This window comes from Phoca vitulina, unplaced genomic scaffold (genome assembly GCF_004348235.1).
Source record: "Phoca vitulina isolate PV1807 unplaced genomic scaffold, GSC_HSeal_1.0 scaffold19, whole genome shotgun sequence".
NCBI lineage: Eukaryota > Metazoa > Chordata > Mammalia > Carnivora > Phocidae > Phoca > Phoca vitulina.
In genome coordinates, this window is record NW_022589722.1 from 34282417 (window position 1) to 34307440 (window position 25024).

At 47.4% G+C, this 25024-nt stretch overlaps 1 protein-coding gene across 1 annotated transcript in view; it reads left to right on the top strand.

Moving 5' to 3' along the window:
- The first annotated feature begins 1865 nt into the window (after positions 1-1865).
- MOV10L1 (Mov10 like RISC complex RNA helicase 1) overlaps positions 1866-25024 on the top strand; it is a 64593-nt gene continuing 41434 nt past the window's right edge. The window contains exons 1-8 of the mRNA XM_032416878.1: positions 1866-1940; positions 2579-2763; positions 11415-11577; positions 18485-18597; positions 19160-19347; positions 22619-22762; positions 23051-23295; positions 23700-23832. Coding sequence (XP_032272769.1) covers positions 2638-2763; positions 11415-11577; positions 18485-18597; positions 19160-19347; positions 22619-22762; positions 23051-23295; positions 23700-23832 — 1112 coding nt within the window. The 5' untranslated portion in view covers positions 1866-1940; positions 2579-2637. The remainder of the gene's footprint in view (positions 1941-2578; positions 2764-11414; positions 11578-18484; positions 18598-19159; positions 19348-22618; positions 22763-23050; positions 23296-23699; positions 23833-25024) is intronic.

Sequence of the window (25024 nt, forward strand, 5' to 3'; positions counted from 1 at the left end):
ACTGAAGGTCAGGGTGGGTCACACCGACCCCGGGGACCCCGGGCTGACAGAACAGGGGGAGCCGCGGGGTCCATCTGGAGCAGCTCCAGACACAGAGGCGGATGGGAGGGCTCGTCCACACTGCATTCTCCAACCAGGACGAAATCCAATTAGGAATTAGCACAAAATCCCGGAAATCCCCCAATATGTACGAGTTTATTCCCCGTCCGTGTAAAATGGAGAAAATCCGTGCGCCAACCGAGTGACAACGGAAATCCCAGCCCGGGCGGTCGTGCAGGGTGCAGCCGGACGCGAGCTCGAGCGAACTCATCTCATTCTCAGCTTAAGGAGTTAGGAAAGCACGAGTTCAACAACAGGATTAAAGGCAGAAAAAAATAAAGAAGAGACAAAAATCAATGAAAAGAGGTAGTTTTCGAAAAGATGCATAGAATTCCAGCTGGAGCACGCAGGAGGCGGCGGCGGCGGCGGGGGATCTGCGCCCGACGATCCGCACGGCGGGCCCCGCAGGCCGCAAGCGGGGACCAGGTACACGCCAGGGACAGCTGGGTGCCTCGGTCAGTGCACAAATGCCACCGCGGACACGACAGGAGCTCCCCGAGCAGAGCGGAACCTCCTCACCGCGCTCCTCCCAGCGCACGGCCGGGCGGCGCACCAACGGACACAGGACGCCCGCCCACACGAGGCTCCACCCACAGCGCGACACCAGGTGCCCAGCACGACCTCTCGCCCACCGGCACCTCGCCTCACTGGGCGGCATGCTAACGGTCGCCAACCGCCAGCCAGCAGCTGCTAACGGCCGCAGCGCGTGCGGTGAGCCCATTGGCCGCGGGTGTGAGGCGCAAGCGCAGGCGCGGACGCGCCGACCCCATTGGCCGAGGCTGCGAAGCGCGGGCGCAGGCGCGGGCGCGCCGACCCCATTGGCCGAGGGCGGCGGGAACCGCGTGGCCGCGTGCGGGCACCCGCAGGCGGCGGGCGGTGCGGAGTGTGGGCGGCGGCCGGGCCATGCTGCGACTCGCGACCAAGCTGGTTGCGTTCTTCTGGAGGAGAGCGGACGGCCCCGACGAGGACGCAGGGCCGCCGGGGTCCGAGCTCGCGGAAGGTGCCTCGCGGGGCGGGGCCGCGCTGCAGCCCGTGTCCGCACGCCGGGCCCCGGGGCGGGCGGGGAGGGAAGGCGGCCGGCGCGCACTGCCGGCTGGGGGACGCCCCCGGGAGCGCGCCCCGCCCTGGATGGGCTCCCTTCCCGGCCTGACTTGAAGAGGCCTTCCGCGGGGGCGCCGTCGGTTAAGCACCGCCTCGCTGTCCGCTCGGGTGCTGACCTCAGGGTCGTGGGGTCGGGCCCCGTGTTTGGCTCCGCACTCGGCGTGGAGCCTGCGGTTAGAAGAGGCCTTGTGTTAGCTCGTGAGAGCACCGTGCCTGACTAGCACGCTTGCGTCCCGGTCTGTGCACCTGGCTCGGAGCCTGCGTGTGCGGCCGGCGACGGGCAAGGCGTGTCCGCACACCCTCACCGTGACTTGCGGTCCCGTGTCGAGGAGGCTCTGGGTCGGGCAGCCCGCCTGGCTCAGCTGAGCTCGCGGACTCCTAGCGAGCCGCGCTTCTCCCCGGGTGAGGCGGTGTCTGAGCGCAGAGGAGCGCGGTTCCTCCTCCTCGTGAGAATTGAGGTGGGGGGGGGGGGGTTCTCTGGTGGTTTTCTCTAAGCTCTGAAGAAAAGATTCTCCGCAAGAGAGGCCAGAAGTGGCAGGAATGGAGTCGGCCTGTTGCAGGCCGCATGCTAAGAGCCGTCTGTAGCCAGACTTGCTGACGCCTCCGGAGCCGGCCTTGTAGCCTGGGCCGGCTAGCGTCCGTCGGGTCTTGTCTGTTAAATGCGGGCTTGCAGCAGCAGCTTGAGCTCAGCGCCGGGCTGCGTTTGCATTGCGGTAAAGGCAGTGGAAGGAGCAGCCAAGGTGCGCTGGGACCCAGAGCGCGCTGGCTGCTGCAGGGGCCGGTGGTGGGGACACTCACTGCTCCGATGAGGGCTTGCCCGGCCTGCAGGCCAGACTTAACTGCCAAGCCTGGAATCTCCTCTAGCACCTTGCTTGGTGAGGTAATACAGAATCTCCTGACACCATTGCTGATGTCCTTGGTGACAAAGGAAGATCCTAGGAGTGGTGACAGCTCGTAGTAACAGCGCCCAGATGCCAGTATAAATTTGCACCCTAGCCTGTGCGTTGGACTCGTTTCCCCAGACAGCCCCCTTGGGTAGAGACTGTGACTGTCTCTGCTTTACAACAGAGAACAAGCGCAGAGTGGTTAGGGGTTCAGGACCTAGCCCAGAGATGCACAAGTGGCAGTAGAAGAGCTGGGATTCAAACCCAGGTAGTCTGGCTCCGGAGTCCACCACCGTACTCCTTAGAGGAACCTGGGCCACCTGCCTCACAAACCCTACTTTCTGAAGACTCCCCACCGCCCACCCCGCCCCGGGAGGGTTTTCCAGCTCAGAGGGCTCCAAACCACCTGGACCCTCCTGTACTCCACCTCTCTCTGTAATGTAGGCTTGCTTTGCTTTTAAGGTCTGTATGATCCCTTTGTTTATGCATCTCAGGTGACACCAAGTTGAAAACTGTCCAGGGTGTCGTGACAAGGTACTGCAGCGATTATGGCATGATTGATGATTTGATCTACTTCTCTAACGAAGCTGTGACCACCAAAGTGCTTCTCAGTGTTGGACAGGAAGTTATTGCCGTTGTGCAAGAAGATAAAGTGTCAAATGGACTGAAAGCAATTAGGGTAAGGCCTGAGTGGTTTGCGAAGTCTCTCTTCATGGTGGGGCTTCGTGTTTAGTTAACCTCCCAGAGACAACGTGGGCAAGGCAGGGTGGAATGTACCTGCCCGGGGCTGCTTTTTTTTTATAACGGTTTCTGTCTTAAAAAATCAATGGCGGTTATTGTATATTATTCAAACAACATAGAAATTTATAATTCAGAACGTAAAGCTTGTCTGTAATTTTATGTCATGGCAAAGAATGCTTAACATTTTTATTCTAGTATTTCAAAAAATTGTTAAAAATTATAACCATTGGACCCTTTTTTTTTTTTTAGAAGAGAACAAATCTACACCCTTATGTATTTTTCAGTAAGTTTAAATCCTTGAGGGGCACAGCATCACACGGATTCTGTGGCCAGTGGCTTTAGCAGGAAGGTTGCTTCAGAATTTGGCACAAACCATATCTCTGTTTCCAGGAGCACAAGTTACTTTTCCCCAGATTACTCTGGTTTTGTTCTGTTTGCCACCAGGAGTCACTGTGTTGTTCTTTGCTTTGCACAAAGAAGCGCATCTTCTGCCTAGATGGAATTCAGTTTCATCTGAGCATAACACCTCCAGTTTTAAGAAGAGCTGTGTCCTCCTCTGGTTCCAGAGACCCCGCTTATAGCCAACAAAAATGGCCTAGACCACAGCCTTCCAAACATACTTGTCGTTTTAGGAGTCCTGTTCCAGCAGACTCCACAGGCTCCAAGGTGGCAGAAAGAGTGGACCCTTGTAATGCAGTTAGCAAAGATAATTAGTAGATTCTATTCAGCAATTGTGTTCATTTAAAAATAGTATTTTTTGTGCTAGAAGTCTTAGAAGTGGAATTGTTAGTCAAAGCATATGCACATTTAACATTTCAATGGTTATCAGATTATCCTTTAATAATGTACAAATTAATTTATACTCCCAGGAGCAAGATGAGAGACTGCCTGTTACCCAAAGTTGGCAAAGATGTGGATGTTATCAATCTCTGAAATCTTTGCCAATCTAATAAGTGAAAAGTGACTTCATAATTTTAATTTTGCACTTAAGCCTTAAAGTAGATTAATTTTCACATATTTTCTAGGAGTTATTTTCATATTCTTTATACCTTTTTTTGTTAAAAATTTTTTAAATTAAAGTTTTTATATTAGGGAAATTAGAGCTTTTTTCCTTTTTGTTAAGAGTTTTATTGAGACAGGGGCACCTGGGTGGCTCAGTCAGTTAAGCATCTGCCTTCGGTTCAGGTCAAGATCCCAGGGTCCTGGGATCCAGTCCGCGTTGGGGCTCCCGGCTCAGCGGGGAGTCTGCTTCTCCCTCTCCCTATGCCCCTCCCTGCTGGCTGTCTATATGTCTCTCTTTCTGTCTCTCAAATAAATAAAATCTTCAAAAAGTGTTTTATTGATATATAATCTACATACTATATAGTTCACCCATTTGAGGTATACAATTCAGTGTTTTAATATATTCAGAGTTATGCAGCCATCACCACAATCTGCCATAAGCTGTTAGAAATATAATAATTAAAAACTTTTTCTTTGGGGAAAATTCTCCTCTGCATAGCTTCTTTTTTAGGCATGATCTCACCATATCAGCCTGTCCAGGCTTCATCTCTCCCTCTCCCCATTCTTGACTTGCTGGTCTTTTAGGAGGGACACTATGAGGGTTTAAAATTTCTCTGTGAAATGTCGTTTTCATTTAAAAAAAAAAATGTTTTTTTAAACTTAATCACCATCACCTTTTTCACCCATCCCCCCACCCATCTCCCCTCTGGTGACCATCAGTTTGTTCTGTATAGTTACAAGTCTGTTTCTTGGTTTGTTTCTCCTTTTTTCGCCCTTTGCTCGTTTGTTTTGTTTCTTAAATTCCACATATGGGTGAAATCATATGGTATTTGTCTTTCTCTGACTATTTCGTTTAGCATAATATTCTCTAGTTCCATCCATGTCATTGCAAATGGCAAGATTTTGTTCTTTTTGATGGCTGAGTAATATTCCATTGTATGTATATATACCACCTCTTCTTTTTTTTTTTTTTTTTAAGATTTTATTTATTTATTTGACAGAGAGAGAGATAGCGAGAGCAGGAACACAAGCAGGGGGAGTGGGAGAGGGAGAAACAGGCTTCCTGCCGAGCAGGGAGCCCGATGTGGGACTCGATCCCAGGACCCTGGGATCATGACCTGAGCTGAAGGCAGATGCTTAACGACTGAGCCACCCAGGTGCCCTGTACCACCTCTTCTTTATCCATTCATCTGTTGATGGACACGTGGGCTGCTTCCATAATTTGGCTATTATAAATGATGCTGCTGTAAAGATAGGTTGTATCCTATCTTTGTATCTTTTGAATTAGTCTTTTTGTGTTTTGTGTTTTGATTACTGGATCATAGCATAGTTCTCTTTTTAACTTTTTAAGATAAAGGTCCAGTTTCTTTTTTTTTTTTTTTTTTTAAGATTTTATTTATTTATTTGACAGAGAAAGAGAGTGCGTGCGCACAAGTAGGGCAAGCAGCAGGGAGAAGCAGGCCTCCCGCCGAGCAGGGAGCCCGATGCGGGGCTCCATCCCAGGACCCTGGGATCATGACCGGACCCAAAGGCAGACGCCTAACCAACTGAGCCATGCAGGTGCCCCCAATTTTAACTTTTTGAGGAACCTCCATACTGTTTTCCAGAGCGGCTGCACCAGCTTGCATTCCCACCAACAGTGCGGGAGGGTTCCGCTTCCTCCACATACTCGCCAACACCTGTCGTTTCCTAACTTGTTGATTTTAGCCAATGTGACAGGTGTGAGGTGGTATCTCGTGGTTGTGATTTGTATTTCCCTGATGATGAGTGATGTTGAATTCTTTTCATGTGTCTGTTGATCATCTGGATGTCTTCTTGGGAGAAATGTCTATTCATGTCTTCTGCCCATTTTTAATCAGATTACTTATTTTTTGAGTGTTGAGTTTTATCAATTCTTTATGCATTTTGGATAGTAACCCTTTATCAGAGCTTTTATGTCATTTACAAATATCTTCTCCCATTCAGTATGTTGCTTTTTAGTTTCATTGTTTCCTTCGCTGTGCAGAAGCTTTTTATTTTGATGAAGTTCCAGTAGTTTATTTTTGCTTTTGTTTCCCTTGCCTCAGGAGACATATCTAGAAAGATGTTGTTATGGGTGATGTCACATTACTGCCTGTGTTCTCTTCTAAGATTTTTATGGTTTCAGGCCTCACATTTAGGTCTTTTCATCCATTTTGAGTTTACTTTGTGTGTGGTGTAAGAACGTGGTCCAGTTTCATTCCTTTACATGTTACTGTCCAGTTTTCCCAACACCATTTGTTGAAGAGACTGCCTGTTTCCCATTGGATATTCATTCCTTTGTCGAAGATTAACTGACCATATAATTGTGGGTTTATTTCCGGGTTTTTTTTATCCTATTCCCTTGATCTTTGTGTCTGGACCATACTGTTTTAATTACTACCACTTTGTAATATAACTTGAAGTCTGGAATTGTGATGCCTCCAGTTTTGTTTTTCCTTTTCAGGATTGCTTTGGCTAGTCAAGGTCTTTTGTGGCTCCATACAAGTTTTAGGATTGTTCTAGTTCTGTGAAAAATGCTGTTGGTATTTTGAGAGGGATTGCATTAAATCTGTAGGTTGCTTTGAATAGTATAGACGTTTTAACAATATGTTTCTTCCAGTCCACGAGCATGGAATGTCTTTCTATTTCTTTGCAGCATCTTTTCTTTCATCCGTGTTTTAGCGTTTTCAGAATGCAGGTCTTTCACCTTTTGGTTAAGTTTATTCCTAAGTATTTTATTGTTTTTGGTACAATTGTAAATGGGATTGTTTTCTTAATTTCACTATCTGCAGCTTCATTATTCGTGTATAGAATGCAACAGATTTCTGTACATTGGTAAGTATCCTGCGATTTTACTAAATTCATGTATCAGTTCTAGTAGGTTTCTGGTGGAGCCTTTAGGGTTTTCTGTATACAGTATCATGCCATCTGCATATGGTAAGTTTTACTTCTTCCTCACCAATTTGGATGTTTTTTATTTCTGTATGTTTAATTGCTGTGGCTAGGGCTTCCAGTACTATATCAAATAAAAGTGGGAAGAGTGGACATACTTGTCTTTTTGGGAAATTAGAGCTTTTTAAGGAAAATTATTATATGAAAGGGTTGTAGATATCTCCCCCAGGATTATGTTTTAACTTTTTTTTTAAAGTTTTGTTTTATGCAGTTAAATGTGTCTGTCTTTTCCATGTGGCTTTGGCCTCTAAGAATCCTTAAAGAGGCTCCTTCCACTCTTAGACATATGCACTCAGGTTTTCCTCTGAAAATTGTTTCTTGACATTTAAATATTTAGTCTGCCTGGAATTTATATGCTCTACAGACTGAAAGAGGGAACCAGACATTTCTTTTTCAGTAGCTGACCAGTCATCTCACTTTTTTTCCTTCTGATCAGGAATGTCCCTTTCTCACACACCAGAACGCCATGTGCATGGGGCCCCCTTGGTCCTGATGCCTATGTGTGGGCCCTCGTGGCACTGCCTCATCCATGGGTGGTAGGCAGGTTTCCCTCCTCGATGTGGATGGCATTCTCCCACTCTCTGATTATTCTGGATGAACATTAGAGTCATTCTTTTGTTTCTCCTACTCAGCTTAGAATCGCTTTGGACAGCACTGAGTTTGTGGATCCATTTAGGCTAAGCAACATGTGGATCATATATAGACTTCTCCAACTACAATTTATCCAATTATTTAAGCTCTCCTTTATGTTCTTTTTACAACAGCTCAGTAGCTTTCTTTACTTAGGTTCTGCAAATTTCTTGTTTATTTCCGAGAATTTTAATGTTTATGTTCCATTATCAATATAACTTTGTTTGTGTTTTTATTTATTTTTTTAAGATTTATTTATTTTAGAGCGAGAGAATGAGAGCATGAGCAGGAGGGGCAGAGGGAGAGGGAGAGAGGGAATCTCAAGTAGGCTCCATGCCCAGCGTGGAACCCAATGCAGGGCTCAATCCCACAACCCAGAGATCAGACCTGAGCCGAAACCAAGAGTTGGACACTCAACTTACTGTGCCACCCAGGTGCTTCCTATATTTTTAAATTAATGGTTTTCTTATGTAGGAAAGCTGCTGGGTTTTGTTATGTAATTTGGTAGCTGGCAAACTTAGTGAGCTCAACTCCTTTTTAAAAATGGTTGAGATGAGGGGTGCCTGGGTGGCTCAGTTGGTTAAGCGACTGCCTTCGGCTCAGGTCATGATCCTGGAGTCCCGGGATCGAGTCCCACATCGGGCTCCCTGCTCAGCAGGGAGTCTGCTTCTCCCTCTGACCCTCCCCCCTCTCATGCTCTCTGTATCTCATTCTCTCTCTCAAATAAATAAAATAAAAAAATCTTAAAAAAAAAAAAAAAAAAAAATGGTTGAGATGAGGAGTACCTGGGTTAAGGCTAAGCATCTGACTCTTGATTTTGGCTCAGGTCATGATCTCAGGGTTTTGGGATTGGCACCATGTCGGGCTCCTTGCTCGACACTTTTTCTCTCTCAAATAAATAAATAAAATCTTCTAAAAGATGTTCGAGATGTACTTTATTACTATTTTAGTTAATGCTTAATATTATCTTTTTAAATCTTAAAAATAGTACATTTAAATACCAAATTTTAGAATTGCATCGTTCAATATGATAGCACCAATCATGTGTAGCTATTTAAATTTAAATGTATTAAAAGTAAATAAAATTTAAAATTACTCAGCTTCACTAACCACATTTCAAGTGCTAAATGCAGCTGGTGGCTACCAAATTGGGCAGCACAAACATAAGCCGTCTCTTTCATTGCAGAAAGTTCCAGTAGGTTGCTCTGGCCTATGGTGCTACCAAAAAAAAAAAAAATTTTTTGCATATACTCCAGCTGTGCTTTATTTCCTCAGACCCAGTGCTTTTCTTGGTTTCTGTTCTTAGCTTTTCAGTAGATTCCTGAATCACTTGAACAATATGCTTACACCTTTGCTTGATTTGCCAACATTAGGTAGTATTACTGATTTCATGAAAGATGTGGAATTCCTTGCTTATTTTTTACGTAGCTTTACTGTGGTGAAATAGACATAAAATTTAACATTTTAACCATTTTTAGGTGTACAATCCAGTGACAAGTACATTCGCATTGTTGTGCACCCATTACCACTATTTTCACAACTTTTTCATCATCATTAAAACAATAATTCACTGTTCTACTTTCTGTCTCTATGAATTTGACTGTTCTAGGTATCTCATACATGTGGAATCATGCAATATTTGTCCTTTTGTGTTTGCATTATTGGATTTAGCATATTTTCACGGTTTATCCATGTAACCCATCAGAATATTATTCCTTTTTATGGCTGAAGAATATTCCATTGTATATAGGCTACACTTTGTACACTCTGTTGATGGACACTTGGGATGTTTCTACCTTTTGGTTATTGTGAATAATGCTGCTTTGAACAAGTGTCTTTGAGTCCCTGTTTTCTTTTGGGTATATACCTTGGAGTGGAATTACAGAGGTCATATGGTCATTCTATGTTTAGCTCTTTGAGGAACCAGCAAACTTTTCCATAGTAGCTGCACCATTTTATATTCCCTCCAGCAATGCACAGGGATTCCAGTTTTTCTACATCTTCGCCAACACGTTACTTTTCATTTTTTTGACAGTAACCATCCTAGTGGATACGAAGTGGTATCTTACTGAGGCTTTGATTTACCTTTCCCTAATAATCAGTGATGTTAAACATCTTTTCATGTGCTTATTGGTCATTTATATACCTTCTTTGGAGAAAGGTCTATTTAAGTTCTTTGCCCATATCTTAACTGCCTTGTTTATTTTTGTCTTGACTTATAGAAATTCTTTATATATTCTGGATATTAATCTTTTATCAGATACGTGGTTTACAAACATTTCTCCCATTCTGTGGGTTATCTTTTCAGTTTCTCTCGATAGTATTCTTTGATACACAGATGTTTTAAATTTTGATGAAGTGCAATTTATCCTTTTTTTAAGTTGCCTGTCCTTTTGATATCACAATGAAAAAGTCATTGATTGATCCAAGATCATGAAGATTTTCACCTTTGCTTGCTTCTAAAAGTTTTATAGTTCTAGCTCTTAAATTTAAGTCTTTGATCCATTTTATGTTAATTTTTGAATATGATGTTGGGTAAGGGTTTGCCCTCATTCATTTGCATGTTGATACCCAATTTTCCCAGCACCATTTTTTTTTTAAAGATTTTATTTATTTGACAGAGAGACAGCGAGAGAGGGAACACAAGCGGGGGAATGGGAGAGGGAGAAGCAGGCTTCCCACGGAGCAGGGAGCCCAATGTGGGGCTCGATCCCAGGACCCTGGGATCATGACCTGAGCTGAAGGCAGACGCTTAATGACTGAGCCACCCAGGTGCCCCTTCCCAGCACCATTTTTTGGGAGGACTGCACAATGGGTAAAACCTTTTCCCCCTTGAGTGGTCTCCCCACCCTTGTTGAAAATCACTTGACCATATTCTATTCCATCGGTCTTAAGTTTGTCTTTATGGCACTACCACACTCTTGGTTACTGTAGCTTTGTAGCATGTTTTGAAATCCTTTAACTTTGTTTTCCTTTTCAAGATTGTTTTGGCTCTTTGGGGTCCCTTGAAGAGTCCAGGTGAATTTTAGGATGGGGTTTTTCTATTTCTATTGAAAATGTCATTGGGATTTTGAGAGGGATTACATTGAATCTGTAAATCACATTGGATAGTATTGATATATCCATATTAGGTCTTCTGGTCCATGAATACTTTGTCTTTCCATTTATTTGTGTCTTTTTTTTACTTCTTTTATCACATTTTGTAGTTTTTAGTGTATGTATTTCATCTTTTGGCTTAACTTTATTCCTAAGTGTTTTATTCTTTTTGATGGTGTTGTAAATGGAATTGTTTTCTAAATTTCTGTTTTTGGATAGTTTATTGTGAGTGCACAAGATGCGACTGATTTTTGTATGTTGATTTTGTATGCTACAAGTTGCTGAATTTATTAGCTGTAACAGATTTTTTATGGAATATTTATTCCTATAGAAAATATATTTCTACATATAAGATCATGCCATTGCAAACAAATATTTTTCTTTCTGGCTTGGATGCCTTTATTTCTTTTTCTTGCCCAATTGCTCTGGCTAGGGCCTCAATACTTTTTTTGAACAAAAGTAGCAAAATCCTTGCCTAGTTCCTTATTCTAAGGGAAAAACTTTCAATCTTTCCATCATTGAGTGTGATGTTAGCTGTGGGTTTTTCATACATGCGCTTTATCAAGTTGAAGAAGTCTCCTTCAGTTCCTGGTTGGAGTGTTCTCTCATGAAAGGGTGTCGTTTTATCAAATGTCTTCTCTACATCAGCTGAGAATTTCTTGTTTTTTTCCTTTGTTCTACCAATGTGTTGTGTATTATATTGATTAATTTTCATATGTTGAACCATCTTTGCATTCTGGGTAAACTGGCCTTGATTGCAGTGTGTAACCCTATTAATGCACTGTCATATTTGGTTTCCTAGTATTTTGTTGAGGATTTTTAATATCTGTATTCATGAGAGATACTTGCCTGTAGTTTGCTTCTCTTGTAGTCCTTTTATTATAGTTTGAATAACGGTTTGTCTTGCAGGTGGAGGCTGTCTCTGATAAGTGGGAAGACGACAGCAAAAACCATGGCAGAGGGCTGTCCGACTCCAGCCCCCGAGTGCTGATTGGCTGTGTGACTTCGCTGATGGAGGGTGCTGGCTACATCAGTCAGACCACATACTTCTCTCTGGAGAGTGTTTGCGAAGGTATGTTAGATGGGTTTCTGCTCACATTTGAGGTGAGGTTTTGTGTATTTTTTTAAATTTTATGAATTAGCTTTGAGATGGTTACACACATTGAAAGGGCCAAATTTGAGCATGCTTTGTTTTTTGAGAAGGTTTCAGACTAGAATGCCTTCACCAGGTGTTGGCTCCAAGCAGTATGGACGGTGTAGACTGCTGTGGTTCGTTTTGTGTCATTCGTTGAATGGAGTCACTAATTTTTGGGTAATTGTTCTTTTTATGTAAGTATTGTTACTAATCTAAGTCAACAGTGTCACAGATGTGTAAGGCAACTGCTGTTTTTACAGTACTTCAAATGTTTTAAAATAGGACTTGGGGATAACTTTGTCCTTCCCACGAATGTATATCCGTTTTTTATTGCATTTGTTTTTAGCTATCTAAAATTTTGTTTTTATGCCTAAATATATAATTTGTTAATGCCATTCTTGAGTTTAACTCAACAACCATTTATTGTGTACCTGCTGTCTACAGTGATGGGTAGGGAGCTAGGTAGTAGGAGACCAAGATGAGTAAGACCCTAGATCTTCCTCCCAAGGAGAAACAGACCTGTACTTGCCTTGGAATCCGGCAGGATTGGAAAAGCTGCATGGGTGAGGTACTTCTTGAGCTGAATTCCAGCTGCTCACCCTGCCAGCCACACGTGGGCGGGGGAGCCGCAATTCTCTCCCACCTTGGCTGCCAGGGAGCCCAGTGCAGGAGGGCGATTAGCTCAGCCCACCCGGCCACTTGCTGTTCCACGTTTCTTAGATGTAAAAGCCAGGACTCTGACCTTGATTGCTAACCCTGGAAGTTTCCAGAATGAAATTGACAGGTGGCTGGGATTTTAAAAACTCTGTTCTGTCAGAAAACTCTCAATTCTGGAAAAACTGATCGTGCAATTGCTCCGAAGGGAATCCCTCGGTCCCTGTAACTGCTGACAGGAAGTGACTCCCGGACAGGGACACGGTTCGTGCCGTAGACACTGCTGAGGTGCAGAAGTAGTTGACCGTGAGGACTGGTACCTGAACACAGGTGGAGGATTTCCAGCACAGTCTCAAGTCTTCTTGAGCTGAGAGAGTCCACATAGCTGACAGCCTGACATCCACAGCAAAAAGAACATTCTTGAAAGAGAAAACACGGTGTGGAAAAAGGTAATGGGAGTCCAAAACGAAGGCCACCGACCTTTTCTGAGACAGGCCAGATTGTAAAGCTTGTGGGGCCCATGGTCCCTCGCAGCTCTTTAACCTCTGGGCTGGTGGTAGTGTGAGCACAGCCATCAGCGGCACCGAAGCAGAGAGGTGCGGCTGTGTCCCTGTCAGACTGTATTTACAGAGACAGGCGGCAGGGTACCATTGCACATCTCTGACTGGAAGATGAGAAGAGGAAGAACTGGGCTAGATGTTTCATTTACTTCAGGGAGAGCCAGACCGTACCGTTTCTTTCTTGGCATCGATTCAGCAAATACTGGAAGGCCTTACCCAGGGCCTGTCGCTGTCTTGTAGAATGTGCTCTAACGGGAGGGAGAGCGGACAGGCCAGGGTCTTCTGCTGTGCCGGAATGGTGCAATGCGGCACGGCGGGAGGTGGGCCAGTCTGGGGTTCCTCTAGGGCTGGTAAGGCCCAGTCTCCCTGTGTGCAGGTGGACCAAGGGCTCTGTGAGGAGGTCCAGGTGAAGCACAGGTTGTGTTCTGACCCTTCCAGGGTGACCCGCGTGAGTCTGGCTCAGCTGTGCATGGGAGGTGAGCAAGCTCTGACTGTTTTAGGAAGGGGTGGAGAGGAGACAGCCACTGTCAGAACACGAGGTGGGGGTGTGACGCTGACCTCTCTCCCCTCTCTTCTGCCAATCAGTGGGTGCTCTCCTGAGGCTAATCCCAACCAGAAGCCAGAGGGCAAGGCTGGGTGGTCCATACTGGGCAGGCCTGGGGGCAGAGTGGGGCGGATGTAGAAAGGCATCAGAGACCGTCCAGTTCCAAAGGCTGAAGAACTCCGGCAACGGGACGGGGTGTCAGAGGGCTGGGCTTCGACCCGGGAAGGAGGGACCAGAAGGAGGGGTATCACCGGGGACTGCCTTGAGCCTGTGAATATTGAAGAGTGTGAAGGTGGGAGGTGAGGTCTCAGGATCACAGAGTCCCCTCAGTCTCGGACTGTAGAGGCAGTGGTGGCCATCAGCCCAGTTCTGTGGATGACACTTCAGATCTAGGCCCACAAATAACACTCATGGGAATTCTTTTTCTGTTTTTCAAGTTTTGTTTTGTTTGTTTTTTGGGGAGGTTTTTTGTTTGTTTTTTTTAAGTAAACTCTACCGCCAGTCCCCAGCATGGGGCTTGAACTCACAACCCCAAGATCAAGAGTCACATGTCTACCCACTGAGCCAGTCAGGCGCCCTCCTCCCTATTCATGAGAATTCTTAACATCAGTAGCAGAGCCCAAGCTGTTTTACACGTGAATATCCAGTGATTCCTTAACCATTTTGGCCAAGGCTGCTAAAATGGAATTGGGCATTCAGCCTAAAGCAGGCTTTCTCGTGCTCTGCCCTGTGACATTTGAGGCTGCCCATTCCATTGTGGTAGCTGCCCTGTGGATTGTGGGATGTGTTTAGCAGCATCCCTGACCTCTACCCACTAACTGCCATCCCATCCCCCAGTTGTGAGAACCCAGAACGTCTGCAAACATGGCTTGGGAGACAGAATGGCCCTGGGTAGGAATCACTGGCCTAAGAGCGGGGTCTAGAGTCCGAGTGTACGACGAACTTGCTTCTTTCCTCTTTCTTTCCAGGGTAAGCAGTGGATAGCCCTGTAGCATGTACATATCCACGTAACCAGTGTGGCCCGAGCTCCCAGCCTGGGTCACAAGTCAGGTTATTTCCTTCTTACCAGATGAAACTGGTTTATGGACCCACTTGTGAGATAAAGAGCAGGTGTCGTAGATCTTTCCTGAGCCCTTTCACCAGGCCCAAGAACCTGTGCCACTCCCAGGACAGAGTGCTGTGCCCTGTGTCGGGGCGCGCCTTAGTGATCAGGGGGCCACTTCGGGCCCTGCTCTTCATCTGCCTGCATCCCTGAGGTCCACAGATTTTCTGTCTGAAAACCTCTACCCAGCAGCTGGTCCCTCCTTCCCGGGTCGAAGCCCAGCCCTCTGACACCCTGTCCCATTGCCAGAGTTCTTCAGCCTTTGAAACTGGACAGTCTCTGATGCCTTTCTACATCCGCCCCACTCTGCCCCCAGGCCTGCCCAGTATGGACCACCCAGCCTTGCCCTCTGGCTTCTGGTTGGGATTAGCCTCAGGAGAGCACCCACCGATTGGCAGAAGAGAGGGGAGAGAGGTCAGCGTCACACCCCCACCTCGTGTTCTGACAGTGGCTGTCTCCTCTCCCATGGCCAGAGCTATAGCCGGGTGACCATGTCAGTGTCCAGACTGGTACACACTGAGAAGTGGGAAGGGGTGTGAAAATGAATTAAGTCATTTTTTAAACACTTGCATATCGATGAACAAATTGATTTTACTGTATTGGTGGACCTTTAAAGTAGCATTATTCAGAAACTGTTTGCAGGGGCGCCTGGGTGGCTCAGTCGTTAAGCGTCTGCCTTCAGCTCGGGTCGTGATCCCAGGGTCCTGGGATCGAGCCCCACATCGGGCTCCCTGCTCTGCGGGAAGCCTGCTTCTCCCTCTCCCACTCCCCCTGCTTGTGTTCCCTCTCTCGCTGTGTCTCTCTCTGTCAAATAAATAAAAAATCTTTAAAAAAAAAAAAAAAGAAAGAAAAGAAACTGTTTGCAAAACAATTTTTTTTTTTAGAAAAAGAATACTTGGGCCCATTAAAACAACTTAATATTATTCAGTCATTATATTCTTGACACATAATAACATATTTTAATTTTTCAGCATTTCTAATAGCATGTCACTGGTATTCTAAAAAACATACATTGGGGTTCATGCGTGGCTCAGTTGGTTAAGCGTCCAACTTGATTTCGGCTCAGTTCATGATCTCAGGGTTGTAAGATCCAGCCCTGCTTAACTGGGCTCCACACTCAGCTCAGCGGAGAGTCTGGTTGAGATTTTCTCTCTCCCTTTCCCTCTGCCCCAACCCCCTGCCGTGTGCATGCCTTCTCTCTTTTGCTCTCTCTCAAACCAGTAAATAAATAAAATCTTAATATTTAAAAAAATGAAATTGATAAAATTAAAACAAATTTTTTAGTATCTTAATTTCATTTTTTTTTATACAGTGGTTTGGAATCTTCTTCAAAGCTGCATATTTTATGGTTGATGAATTTGAAACTGAAACCTTTGATTGGCTCTCCTTGTAGGCTATAACATTTTTAATTGAGGAAATATTAGTAAGCTCAGAGGAAATTCTACTAAATTCTTAAAGTCCAGTATTTTTCTTTTCTTTTTTTTTTTTTTAAAGATTTTATTTGACAGAGACAGCGAGAGAGGGAACACAAGCAGGGAGAGTGGGAGAGGGAGACGCAGGCTTCCCGCAGAGCAGGGAGCCCGATGTGGGGCTCGATCCCAGGACCCTGGGACCATGACCTGAGCTGAAGGCAGATGCTTAATGGCTGAGCCACCCAGGCACCCCAAGTCTGGTATTTTTCTTTTTTTTTTTTTTTAATTTTTTTTAATTTTTTTATTGTTATGTTAGTCCCCATACATTACATCATTAGTTTTAGATATAGTGTACCATGATTCATTGTTTGTGCATAACACCCAGTGCTCCATGCAGAACGTTCCCTCCTCAATACCCATCACCAGGCTAACCCATCCTCCCACCCCCCTCCCCTCTAGAACCCTCAGTTTGTTTTTCAGAGTCCATCGTCTCTCATGGTTCTTCTATGTCTGGTATTTTTCTATTGAGACATGTAACTATGTCAGCCCAAATGTTTTTACAGGTACTATTTGTTTGCCTCTATGATGAGCGTAAAGGTGATCAAATGCTATCATCAACTAAAACTTGTCAAATAAGTTGTCTGATTTTTTTTAATGTTACATCAAATGTGGATGCTGTAAATTTATGTCTGGTCCATTTCAATCATTCCATTACAGAATATCCATTTATCCAATTAAATATCGAGGGCTTTGTTGGAAGACTTGGTGCAAGCTGGGATAGTGTGGGGTCCAGTCATACCACTTCAGCTTTAAGCCATGTGCGCCGTACGGGCTCCTGGGGCCTCATGGCTTCGTTTCCTCTGTTGCTTTGGTGGAGAGCAGTGTCACTCTCTTCCTGTTTACAAGCTGTATTTTCAATGACTGCAATTTATTTTTTAAAGGTTTTATTTCTTTATTTGAGAGACAGAGAGAGCACGCACATGTGAGAGAGAGCAGGAGCAGGGGGGAGGGGCAGAGGGAGAAGCAGGCTCCCCGCGGAGCAGGGAGCCCGACGCGGGGCTCGATCCCAGGACCCCGGGATCCTGACCTGAGCCAAAGGCAGACGCTTAACGACTGAGCCACCCAGGCGCCCCTGAGTCCATGATACTGATGGGGAAAAAATCAAACGATTATTTCAGTTTGCTTCCCTGTTTTTCTCCTTGAAATAACTGTTTATACAACTAACATATTGCTTCATTTTTCACGTGTATCTGAAGAGATTTGGACTAAAAAATTAGCAGAATCATGTTAAATATTTGATAAAGTCATGGTTTATAAGTCAACATTCAAATGTGTCCTACAACCTGTTGAATTGTGCTTCCGGGCCTGTCCTCTTAAAATGCCACCTTACCCAGAAGTCGGTGCTCCAGCAGGTTTGTCTCTCTGGATTCACACCACCAGTGCGGTGGTACCGCTGTGGCCCTCGTGCTGATCAGTAGCTGTCAGATGTTCGGGCTCTTAGGGGTTTATCACCAGCTTTCTTGAGAAACAAACTCAGTTTTAAATTATACGCTTTTGGGTTTTGTTTATGTATTTTTTTTTTATTTTATTAGAGTGCTTGTGTGCGGTGGGGAGGGGCAGAGGGAAAGTGAGCGAGAATCCCAAGTCTGACTCGGGGCCTCCATCCCACGACCCTGAGATCATGGCTTGAGCTGAAATCAAGAGTTGGACACTTAACTGACTGAGCCGCCCAGGCGTCCCTGCACTTCTATTTTTTGAACTGATTGCTGTCAAAAGTATTTGTTGCAAAATGACAAAAAGGTTATAACAGGTTTAGCGTCACGCCGCGCGCCGTAGCAGACCCGCTCAGGCTGTGCTCCCTGTGTTACTGACGCATGGTCAAGCCACTGTGTGCCGCTGAACCTGTGGTTGCCCGACATTCCCGCCCACCCTGCTGTGGCGGCCCGGGGCACCTTGCGTCCTGCGGGGGCCGCAGCACAGCTGCCTCGCACACCCGGGGTCCAGCAGGGGCACTGAGTGCTCCCCCACCTGGGCTGGCATAGACACCCCAGCTCTCAGGTCGGAGTGCACTGCCCTTTGCCACCAAGTACCCTGTGTGTTCCCGATAGGGAGGAGCACTCACACTGTTCCTGCAAAGAGTTGACAGAGAGGAGTGCCCATGTATTAGAGAAACTGTCCGCCACACTTGAGCCACACGCCCTAGAGGCTGGAGACTAAGAGATTTGCTGTTCAGCTTATTTGGTTGCAGTTAATACTTATGAAAAACATGGGGAACATTTGAAACCAGATGGGATCCTGAAACTGTGCAAACCAGGTGTATGACCATGCAGGCTGCAGTCTTCTCGGCTCCCTGCCTTTGCCTGGTGGGCAGGAGAGGGTAAGGCTGCAGAAAGGTGGGTCTGTAACATCCTCTGCTCCATTCAACTGGGGAAACCCAGGAGAGAGCTAAGATTGAAAACGGGTTTCTTAGGTAGAACAGAAATGGTTTCAGTGTATCATAACTTCAGAATGAATTGTACACTTTGGTATAACCAACATTACCAAGTAAGCACCATGGTTTCCCTGCTTGGAGGTTTCAAGCCCTGCAAGGGAGACTGGGTGGAGGCGGAGTACTGGATCCGGCCGGGCACGTGGAACAGCGAGGCCATCTCAGTGAAGCCCCTGAGGTACAAGCGCGTGGACAGGGTAGGTGCTGGCCCTCGCTTGTCCTTGTCTTCCTGTCTTTTCACAGCCCAGGCTTCTCCTGGGTGCATTGGGAAGTCAAGCTGTTTCCTCGCTGAGAATGCTGGTTTTCTTAAGGAGATCATTGGAGATTGCCTGGCATGCTCGTACGATGCAATCCTAGGTGCTGTAGTTTAACAGAATGTGGAAACGTTCTCACTGCTGGGACGAGGGGGTGGGTGAAGGGCTGGAGCTCGCCTGTAAAGGCTGGTGCACTCTGGCGTTGGAGACTGGAGTTTTCAGAGTGAGGGTGTGTGCTGGGCTGGGACGGAGACACGGGGAGTGAGCCCGGGCCACTGGACACGCTCTCACTCCACGACCTCAGCCTTGGCTCTGAGGGCCTTACACGTTCATGAAATCTTCGGGGCTTTGCTTCTCCAAGACCAGGGTCCCTGCTCCCCCCAGAGGTTGGACTTTGTCTGCAGTGGGGCCCAGGTGAGGTGGAGGCCAGCCCTCGTTGGGCTGGTTTGGAGAGGCCGGCCCCTGGTGCGGCACACATTTACACAGTCAATTACTGTGTTTGCAGGTCTGCATTTCTAGCCTCTGCGGGAGAAACGGGGTGATAGATGACAGCATCTTTTTCACCTTGGACTCTCTGAAACTTGCTGAAGGATACGTGCCTCGAAGACATGATGTGGTCAGTGCCGTGGTGGTGGAGAGCAGCCAGTCATGCTATGTCTGGAGAGCCCTATGCATAACCCCAGTGAAAAGACGGTAATGAGGAAACGGCTCTCTTCTTTGGGAAGGGAGAGGCCCAACTGAAGTGTGCTTTAAGAGTTGCTTTAATAAGCTCAAATAATAGCCTGTCAGAATCCTGAGCTGGGCAGTTAAAGGGAAAGTATCTTCTGGAAGGTTTTCAGCGGTCTTTGTGGTTGATTAAAGTTCTAGTTAACAGTTCCTTCTTAATCCTTAATCTTATACTGGCAATTTTCACATTTTGATGGGGTTTATAGCTTTTGTTCTTCTTTCACATGTTGGTATTTTTTAGAACATGTTGGACATAGTAGGTTCTTAATTTTTTTTAAGATTTATTTATTTTGGGGGTGGGTAGAGGGAGAGGGAAAGAAAGTCCCAAGCAGATTCCACACAGAGAGCGGAGCCTGATGCAAGGCTCAGTCTCATGACCCTGCGATCAGGACCTGAGCCAAAACCAAGAGTCAGACGTTTAACGGACTGAGCCACTCAGGCGCCCCTTAGAATCGTTGAATCTCACATACCCACATTCTTCATTCTGTGCCCCAGCAAACTCACACCTTGTCCACACATGTTTATAAAGCACCACGGGGCCCTCCCTGAGCTTTCTGTGTAAATGGCAACCCTGCCCTGCCTCGGCTCCCTTCCTTGGCCTGCTTTTTCTCCTTAGCACGTCCCTCCAGTGAGCTTACCGTACGTTCTCCTCAGTTATTCTCTATATCCTCGGATCACCTGGAATGCAGGTTCCGTGCAGGGAGTTTGTGTCCTGTTTCCCTGTACGCACTGAGCACTTGCCTTGGTGTCTTTCTTTGTGCCCCTGGGGGCGTGCCTGTGGGGTCTGTCGGGAGCGGCACCGTGGGGAGCAACACTGGTTTATAGATAGACTCAAGAGGACGGAACGCCTGGCTCAAGGCTGTGGAGGTGTGTGGGGTGGGGAGCCGTGCCCCTGTCCCAGCCAGCAGACGCCCTCATCCTTGGCCACTCAGTGCCCAGTTGCCCTGCCCCACAGGACCCTGCTTTGCTGTTGGAGAATGACTCTGTCCCATCTGTGGGGCAGTGAAGCCAGATACATGGCCCTTACCCCCTCTCACCACCCACGAAGGTCTGGCAGGAACAGGAGGTCTGGCTTTAGCTCCATCTGATGGACTCAGTGGTGTGAGCCTGAGACAAGGCAGGAGCTCATTGCCCAGTGTCTGTGCTGCGGGAGTAGCGTGGCTCCTCCCTGTGTCTGAACCAGGCTCTTGGGCGTCCCGCTCGTTCTGTCATCTTCCTGGTAGTAAGCAGCCAGAAGCCCTGGGACAGAAGCCGGGAGGCCCGCTTCCCACATTAGGCTTCATAGTCACGGGGAGCCACATGCCCAGTTTAAGGAAACCCCTATGCCAGGAAAACATGAGCTTCCTTGACTCTTCATACACCGCAGTTACCTGCGCTCCTGATTGCCATGGGCACCGGAGGATGGCGGCCAGTCCTGCCCCTCACTGACCATCAGAGAGAAACTAGTTGTCATTTCAGGCTTCAGGGCCAAGTGTATTCCTTGGAATGACTTATCGTTTGTCTCCAATTCTAGATTCTTACTGTCTATAGTCTGTTGTGTTTTATAAGCACTTTTTCACACACTCTGTGGCTTTTCAGTTTGTTAGGTCTTCGAGAGGAGTAGTGGCTCAGAGCAGGTGTGGACCAGCATCTGTTGAATGGGTGGGGGCATGACCAGTGGGCTCCCTCGCTGTGGGTGGTCAGTTTCTGGGGAGCCTCCTCAGGTGGCCCCTGGGCTGATGTAGGTCTGGGGTGGGGGGCTGGTTCTCCTTGGGGAGGGGTCACTCTGATCCCAGGCACGTTGCATGAAGCTTCTCCCTTGACTGCCTCCAGTAGTCACCTTCACAGGCAAGGGAAATTTTTCCACCTTCATCGCTGGATGCTGGCTGAGAGCCAGCCCCAAATCCTGTGACTTCAGAATCCCTCATAATGTCCTAATTAGAGTGGGGGATTAGAGGGTGAGTGGTGGATGAAGGGAATGTGCTGGGTCCCGGGGAACTCCCAGCCTGTGAGCGGTCAGTTCCCCTTTCCTGAATTTATAGTGGAAACGAATGTCGCGCCCTTCAGCAGAAGCCCAGCGGATGCCCTCTATGTGCCAATCCTGTTCTAGCCCCAGGAGTACTGCCTTGGACAAAGAAGAGCCGTCCGTGTTTCTGCCCTGGGAGAGCTTATGTGCTGTCACCCCACTCAGGCTTCCTGACCCCTGAGGGGAGGCTGCAGGCGGCGGCTTGGGGCAGTGGGGCTCTGTCTGTGTGGGTTCCCTCCACGAGCTGGTCCGCATTCCCCAGCATGAGCCCTGTGTGTATGCTCCACTCAGACCCACTGTCTGGGTGCCTGGTTGATGTCGGGAAAAGCACCAATTACTGCGTGCGAAGCAGAGCTTCCACTCTCCTCCAGATGCAGCGTCTCCTGCCATCTTTCCCATCCCCAATTCCTTGGGTGGCTTGAGCCAGAAACCTTACAGTCATTCCTGACTCCCTTCCTTGCTCATATTTCTCAACCCTCCATTAGCAGATGTTGGCTGTCTACAAGAACTGGGACTCTGCTTCCATGGCCCCCTGGGTCTGGGGTGAGGGCAGAGGAGGGACTGAGCTGTGGGAGGCACGGGAGGAGGAGTTAGCCACTGTGGGAGGCACGTGTGGACGTGGCGGGGAGGAATGTGTGGACAGGAGGGGCTTGGGGGGCAGAAGCTGGCTGAGGAGGGGGCACTGGTGTGGTTGAGAATGTCACTGAGTTTGTGGCTGGGGCCCCATTTTCTGAATGGAGCTGCAGGCTGGGTGGGGAGGGGAGCAATGCCAGATTGCTGTCCAGACGAGCCCTGTGGGTCCGCAGTGAGGAGGACGGAGCTGCCTGCTTCCCGCCAGTGTCCACGGAATGAGGGGAATCAGAGGGTCTATAAAGGGAGGGTGCCTCCCCTCACGCCTCCTGGCAGCCCGAAGAGGAGAGGATTTGAACGCTCCCTCCGTGGCATGTTCCCAGAATCAGGAACTCCTTCAAGAGGTTGCCACTGTGTTGCTTCCTTTTTTCTAGATCTTAGAGAATTTGTCATTTTCTTCTTCAAGATGTTTTGCTGTCCTTCTCCGAAATTCTAAGTATTGTAGGAACTCTGTATGTAGTTTTGTGGCCATACGTCCCTGGGGGACGTTGGCCCTGCAGTGGGTGCGGCGCATCTGGAAGGAGCATGGCCGTGGCCGGGAGGCGGGTGGTGGAGCTTCGGGATGCCTGCCACCGGATGCTGTTCTTTGGGTGCTCTCTGCAGGGACCCCGCTGCCTTTGAAGAGGCTGCCGATGAGTCCTGTGGAGCCCTTTTACTGAAAAATAAAGGTGATATTGAAGTCACGAGGATGACAAATTTTGGAACGTTAAAAGAAGGAGGAAGTAAAAATATGGTGGTCTGGATAGAGTAAGTTTGTCACTTAAATTATGTTAATGAGTTTTAAATTGTGATTTAAGAATTTCTGGGGAAAAAAAGAATTCTGTAGAACCAACTTTATTTTGCCTGTTCTGTTCATTTTTTCCTTTATGGAGATCTTTTAGAAGTTTTTCACCCTAAGACATACTTTTTACTTTTATTCATAAAGGTATTTACAATCATTTTTCACTCGTAAGATTGAATTCTGTGTTTTATGGTAGCTGATTATTTTAGCTTCAGCAATCTTGTCTGTATTCATGGCTCATTTTCTTTTTCCAGGAATAAAGGAGATATTCCTCAAAACTTAGTCAGCTGTAAACTAGCTGGCTGGGATAAAGCTAAACAATTCAGATTTCAAACACCGGATAAAACCCAAACGTGCCCAGTAGGGTCTCTTGTTCCTGTTTCTGAGAAGGAGAGGACTCTTTCGGATGAAAATATTAACTCACTAGATAGCTACCAAAAACACACAACCCGTCAGGCATCAGAGAGCGGTGCGGTGAACAACACAGACGTCTCTCCAGGTAGACGTTTCTCCTGTTACCGCGTTAGGTCAGCCGGCCGTGAGCCCCGCGGGGTCTGCGCAACAGGGCGGCCGCTGCTCCCGGGGCCCTGGGCTGGGGCGGAGCGGCCAGCGCGCTCCAGCTGCTGCGGCCGTTTGTGCGCTGTTTTGGTTCTGGGCTCTTGTCTGATGTTTTGGGACTGAAGAGAAGACAAAAATAGCTTGACCGATACCCAGACGTGCTTTAGATGTGCTGCTTCCTGTGAGTGGCTCCAGACTCGGGAAAGGCTGCCTGCTGTCCACGGGTGTTTTTGTCACCTACTGTCTGGCACTTTGTGTGTACGTGTGTGTTTCCACCAGCCTGCCACCACTGTCAGGGACCGCTTAGCTTCTGATCTAATTCTGGATTTCATTTCCGTCTCCCAGACGACTGTGCTTGTGAAGGAGAAGATGGGGACAAAGAAGAGAGGAAGCCGGGGAAGCAGGTGACAGAGCTGGAGCCCGGAGGGTTCATCCCTCCCGGTGGAAGAGCCCCGATTGTGATTGTATGTGATGCAAAGTACGTGGCTGGAGGGCTGGGAGTGAGTTTATTTTGGGGCCATTTGTATATTTGGATTTTTAGGCATCATGGGTGATTCTTCTAAGTTGGAGGTTCTAAACGTATTCCTAACTATTCTAATGAGACAAAACCGTAAGAAAAAGCACTGGTGGAGAAAATGGCTTGAGTGAGTTTACCGACCAGAGCGTTGCCTCCCCAAGCCTGACAAGCTGCCCCCCCCACCCGCTCACCCCAGCTTCTGACCCTCAGTCCTGTTGGAGTCCATCCACTCTCAGCCCCTTGGCCACGTCTCCTCACCTTCCCTCCGGCTCCCTCAGCTGAGGCCTTCCTGCCTCTTGTCTCCAGCTGGGCTGCTGGCTGGGTACAGGGGGCAGGGGGCTGAGACCTCCCTTCCTGGGCGGACCGCAGATAATCCCAAGCCGCCACCACCCCACCCACCCCGGCATCTGGGTGGCAGGCCTCTTCCTTTCTCAGCAGCCCTCTACAGTTGCTAATTCTTAATCTTTTCTAAAAATGGGACTCTGGGGCGCCTGGGTGGCTCAGTCGGTGAAGCATCTGCCTTCGGCTCAAGTCGTGATCCCGAAGTCCTGAGATCAAGTCCCGCATCGGGCTCCCTGCTCAGCGGGGAGCCTGCTTCTCCCTCTCCCGCTCCCCCTGCTTATATTCTCTCTCTCTCTCTCTCTCTCTCAATCTCTCTCAAATAAATAAAATACTTTTTTTAAAATGTGACTCTGATTAAACCACCACCTGCTTCAAGCCCACAGCCGTCACAGCTGGGTCAACCATTCGCACAGACCGCTCTTCAGCCAGAGCTGTGTGGTGCCACCACCTTAAATGATCTTTTAAATGTGACAGCACAGAAATCAGTGAAAGGCAGTAGGTGAGCACAAAGTGTGGCGCCTCTGGGAGAGCCTGCCTTAGAGAAGCAGCAGGAAATTGGGCAGAAAGCAAAGTAAAAGCAGTTTATTTTTGGTAACATTACACAATTCTGATTGAAACTTGAGAACGCTGACGGTGTCTTTCCTATTGTTCTTAAGTTTGAGAATCACAGAATAGTTGAGGTGGCTGATTTTATTGTGGGAAGACATTCTTATTTTAGAAAGCTCATTTTCTCCTCTGATGAGAATTATTAAAAACTAAGGGTGACTGTGGTTTCGTGGCCGACTTTCCATACATGTACAAAGGGGAATTC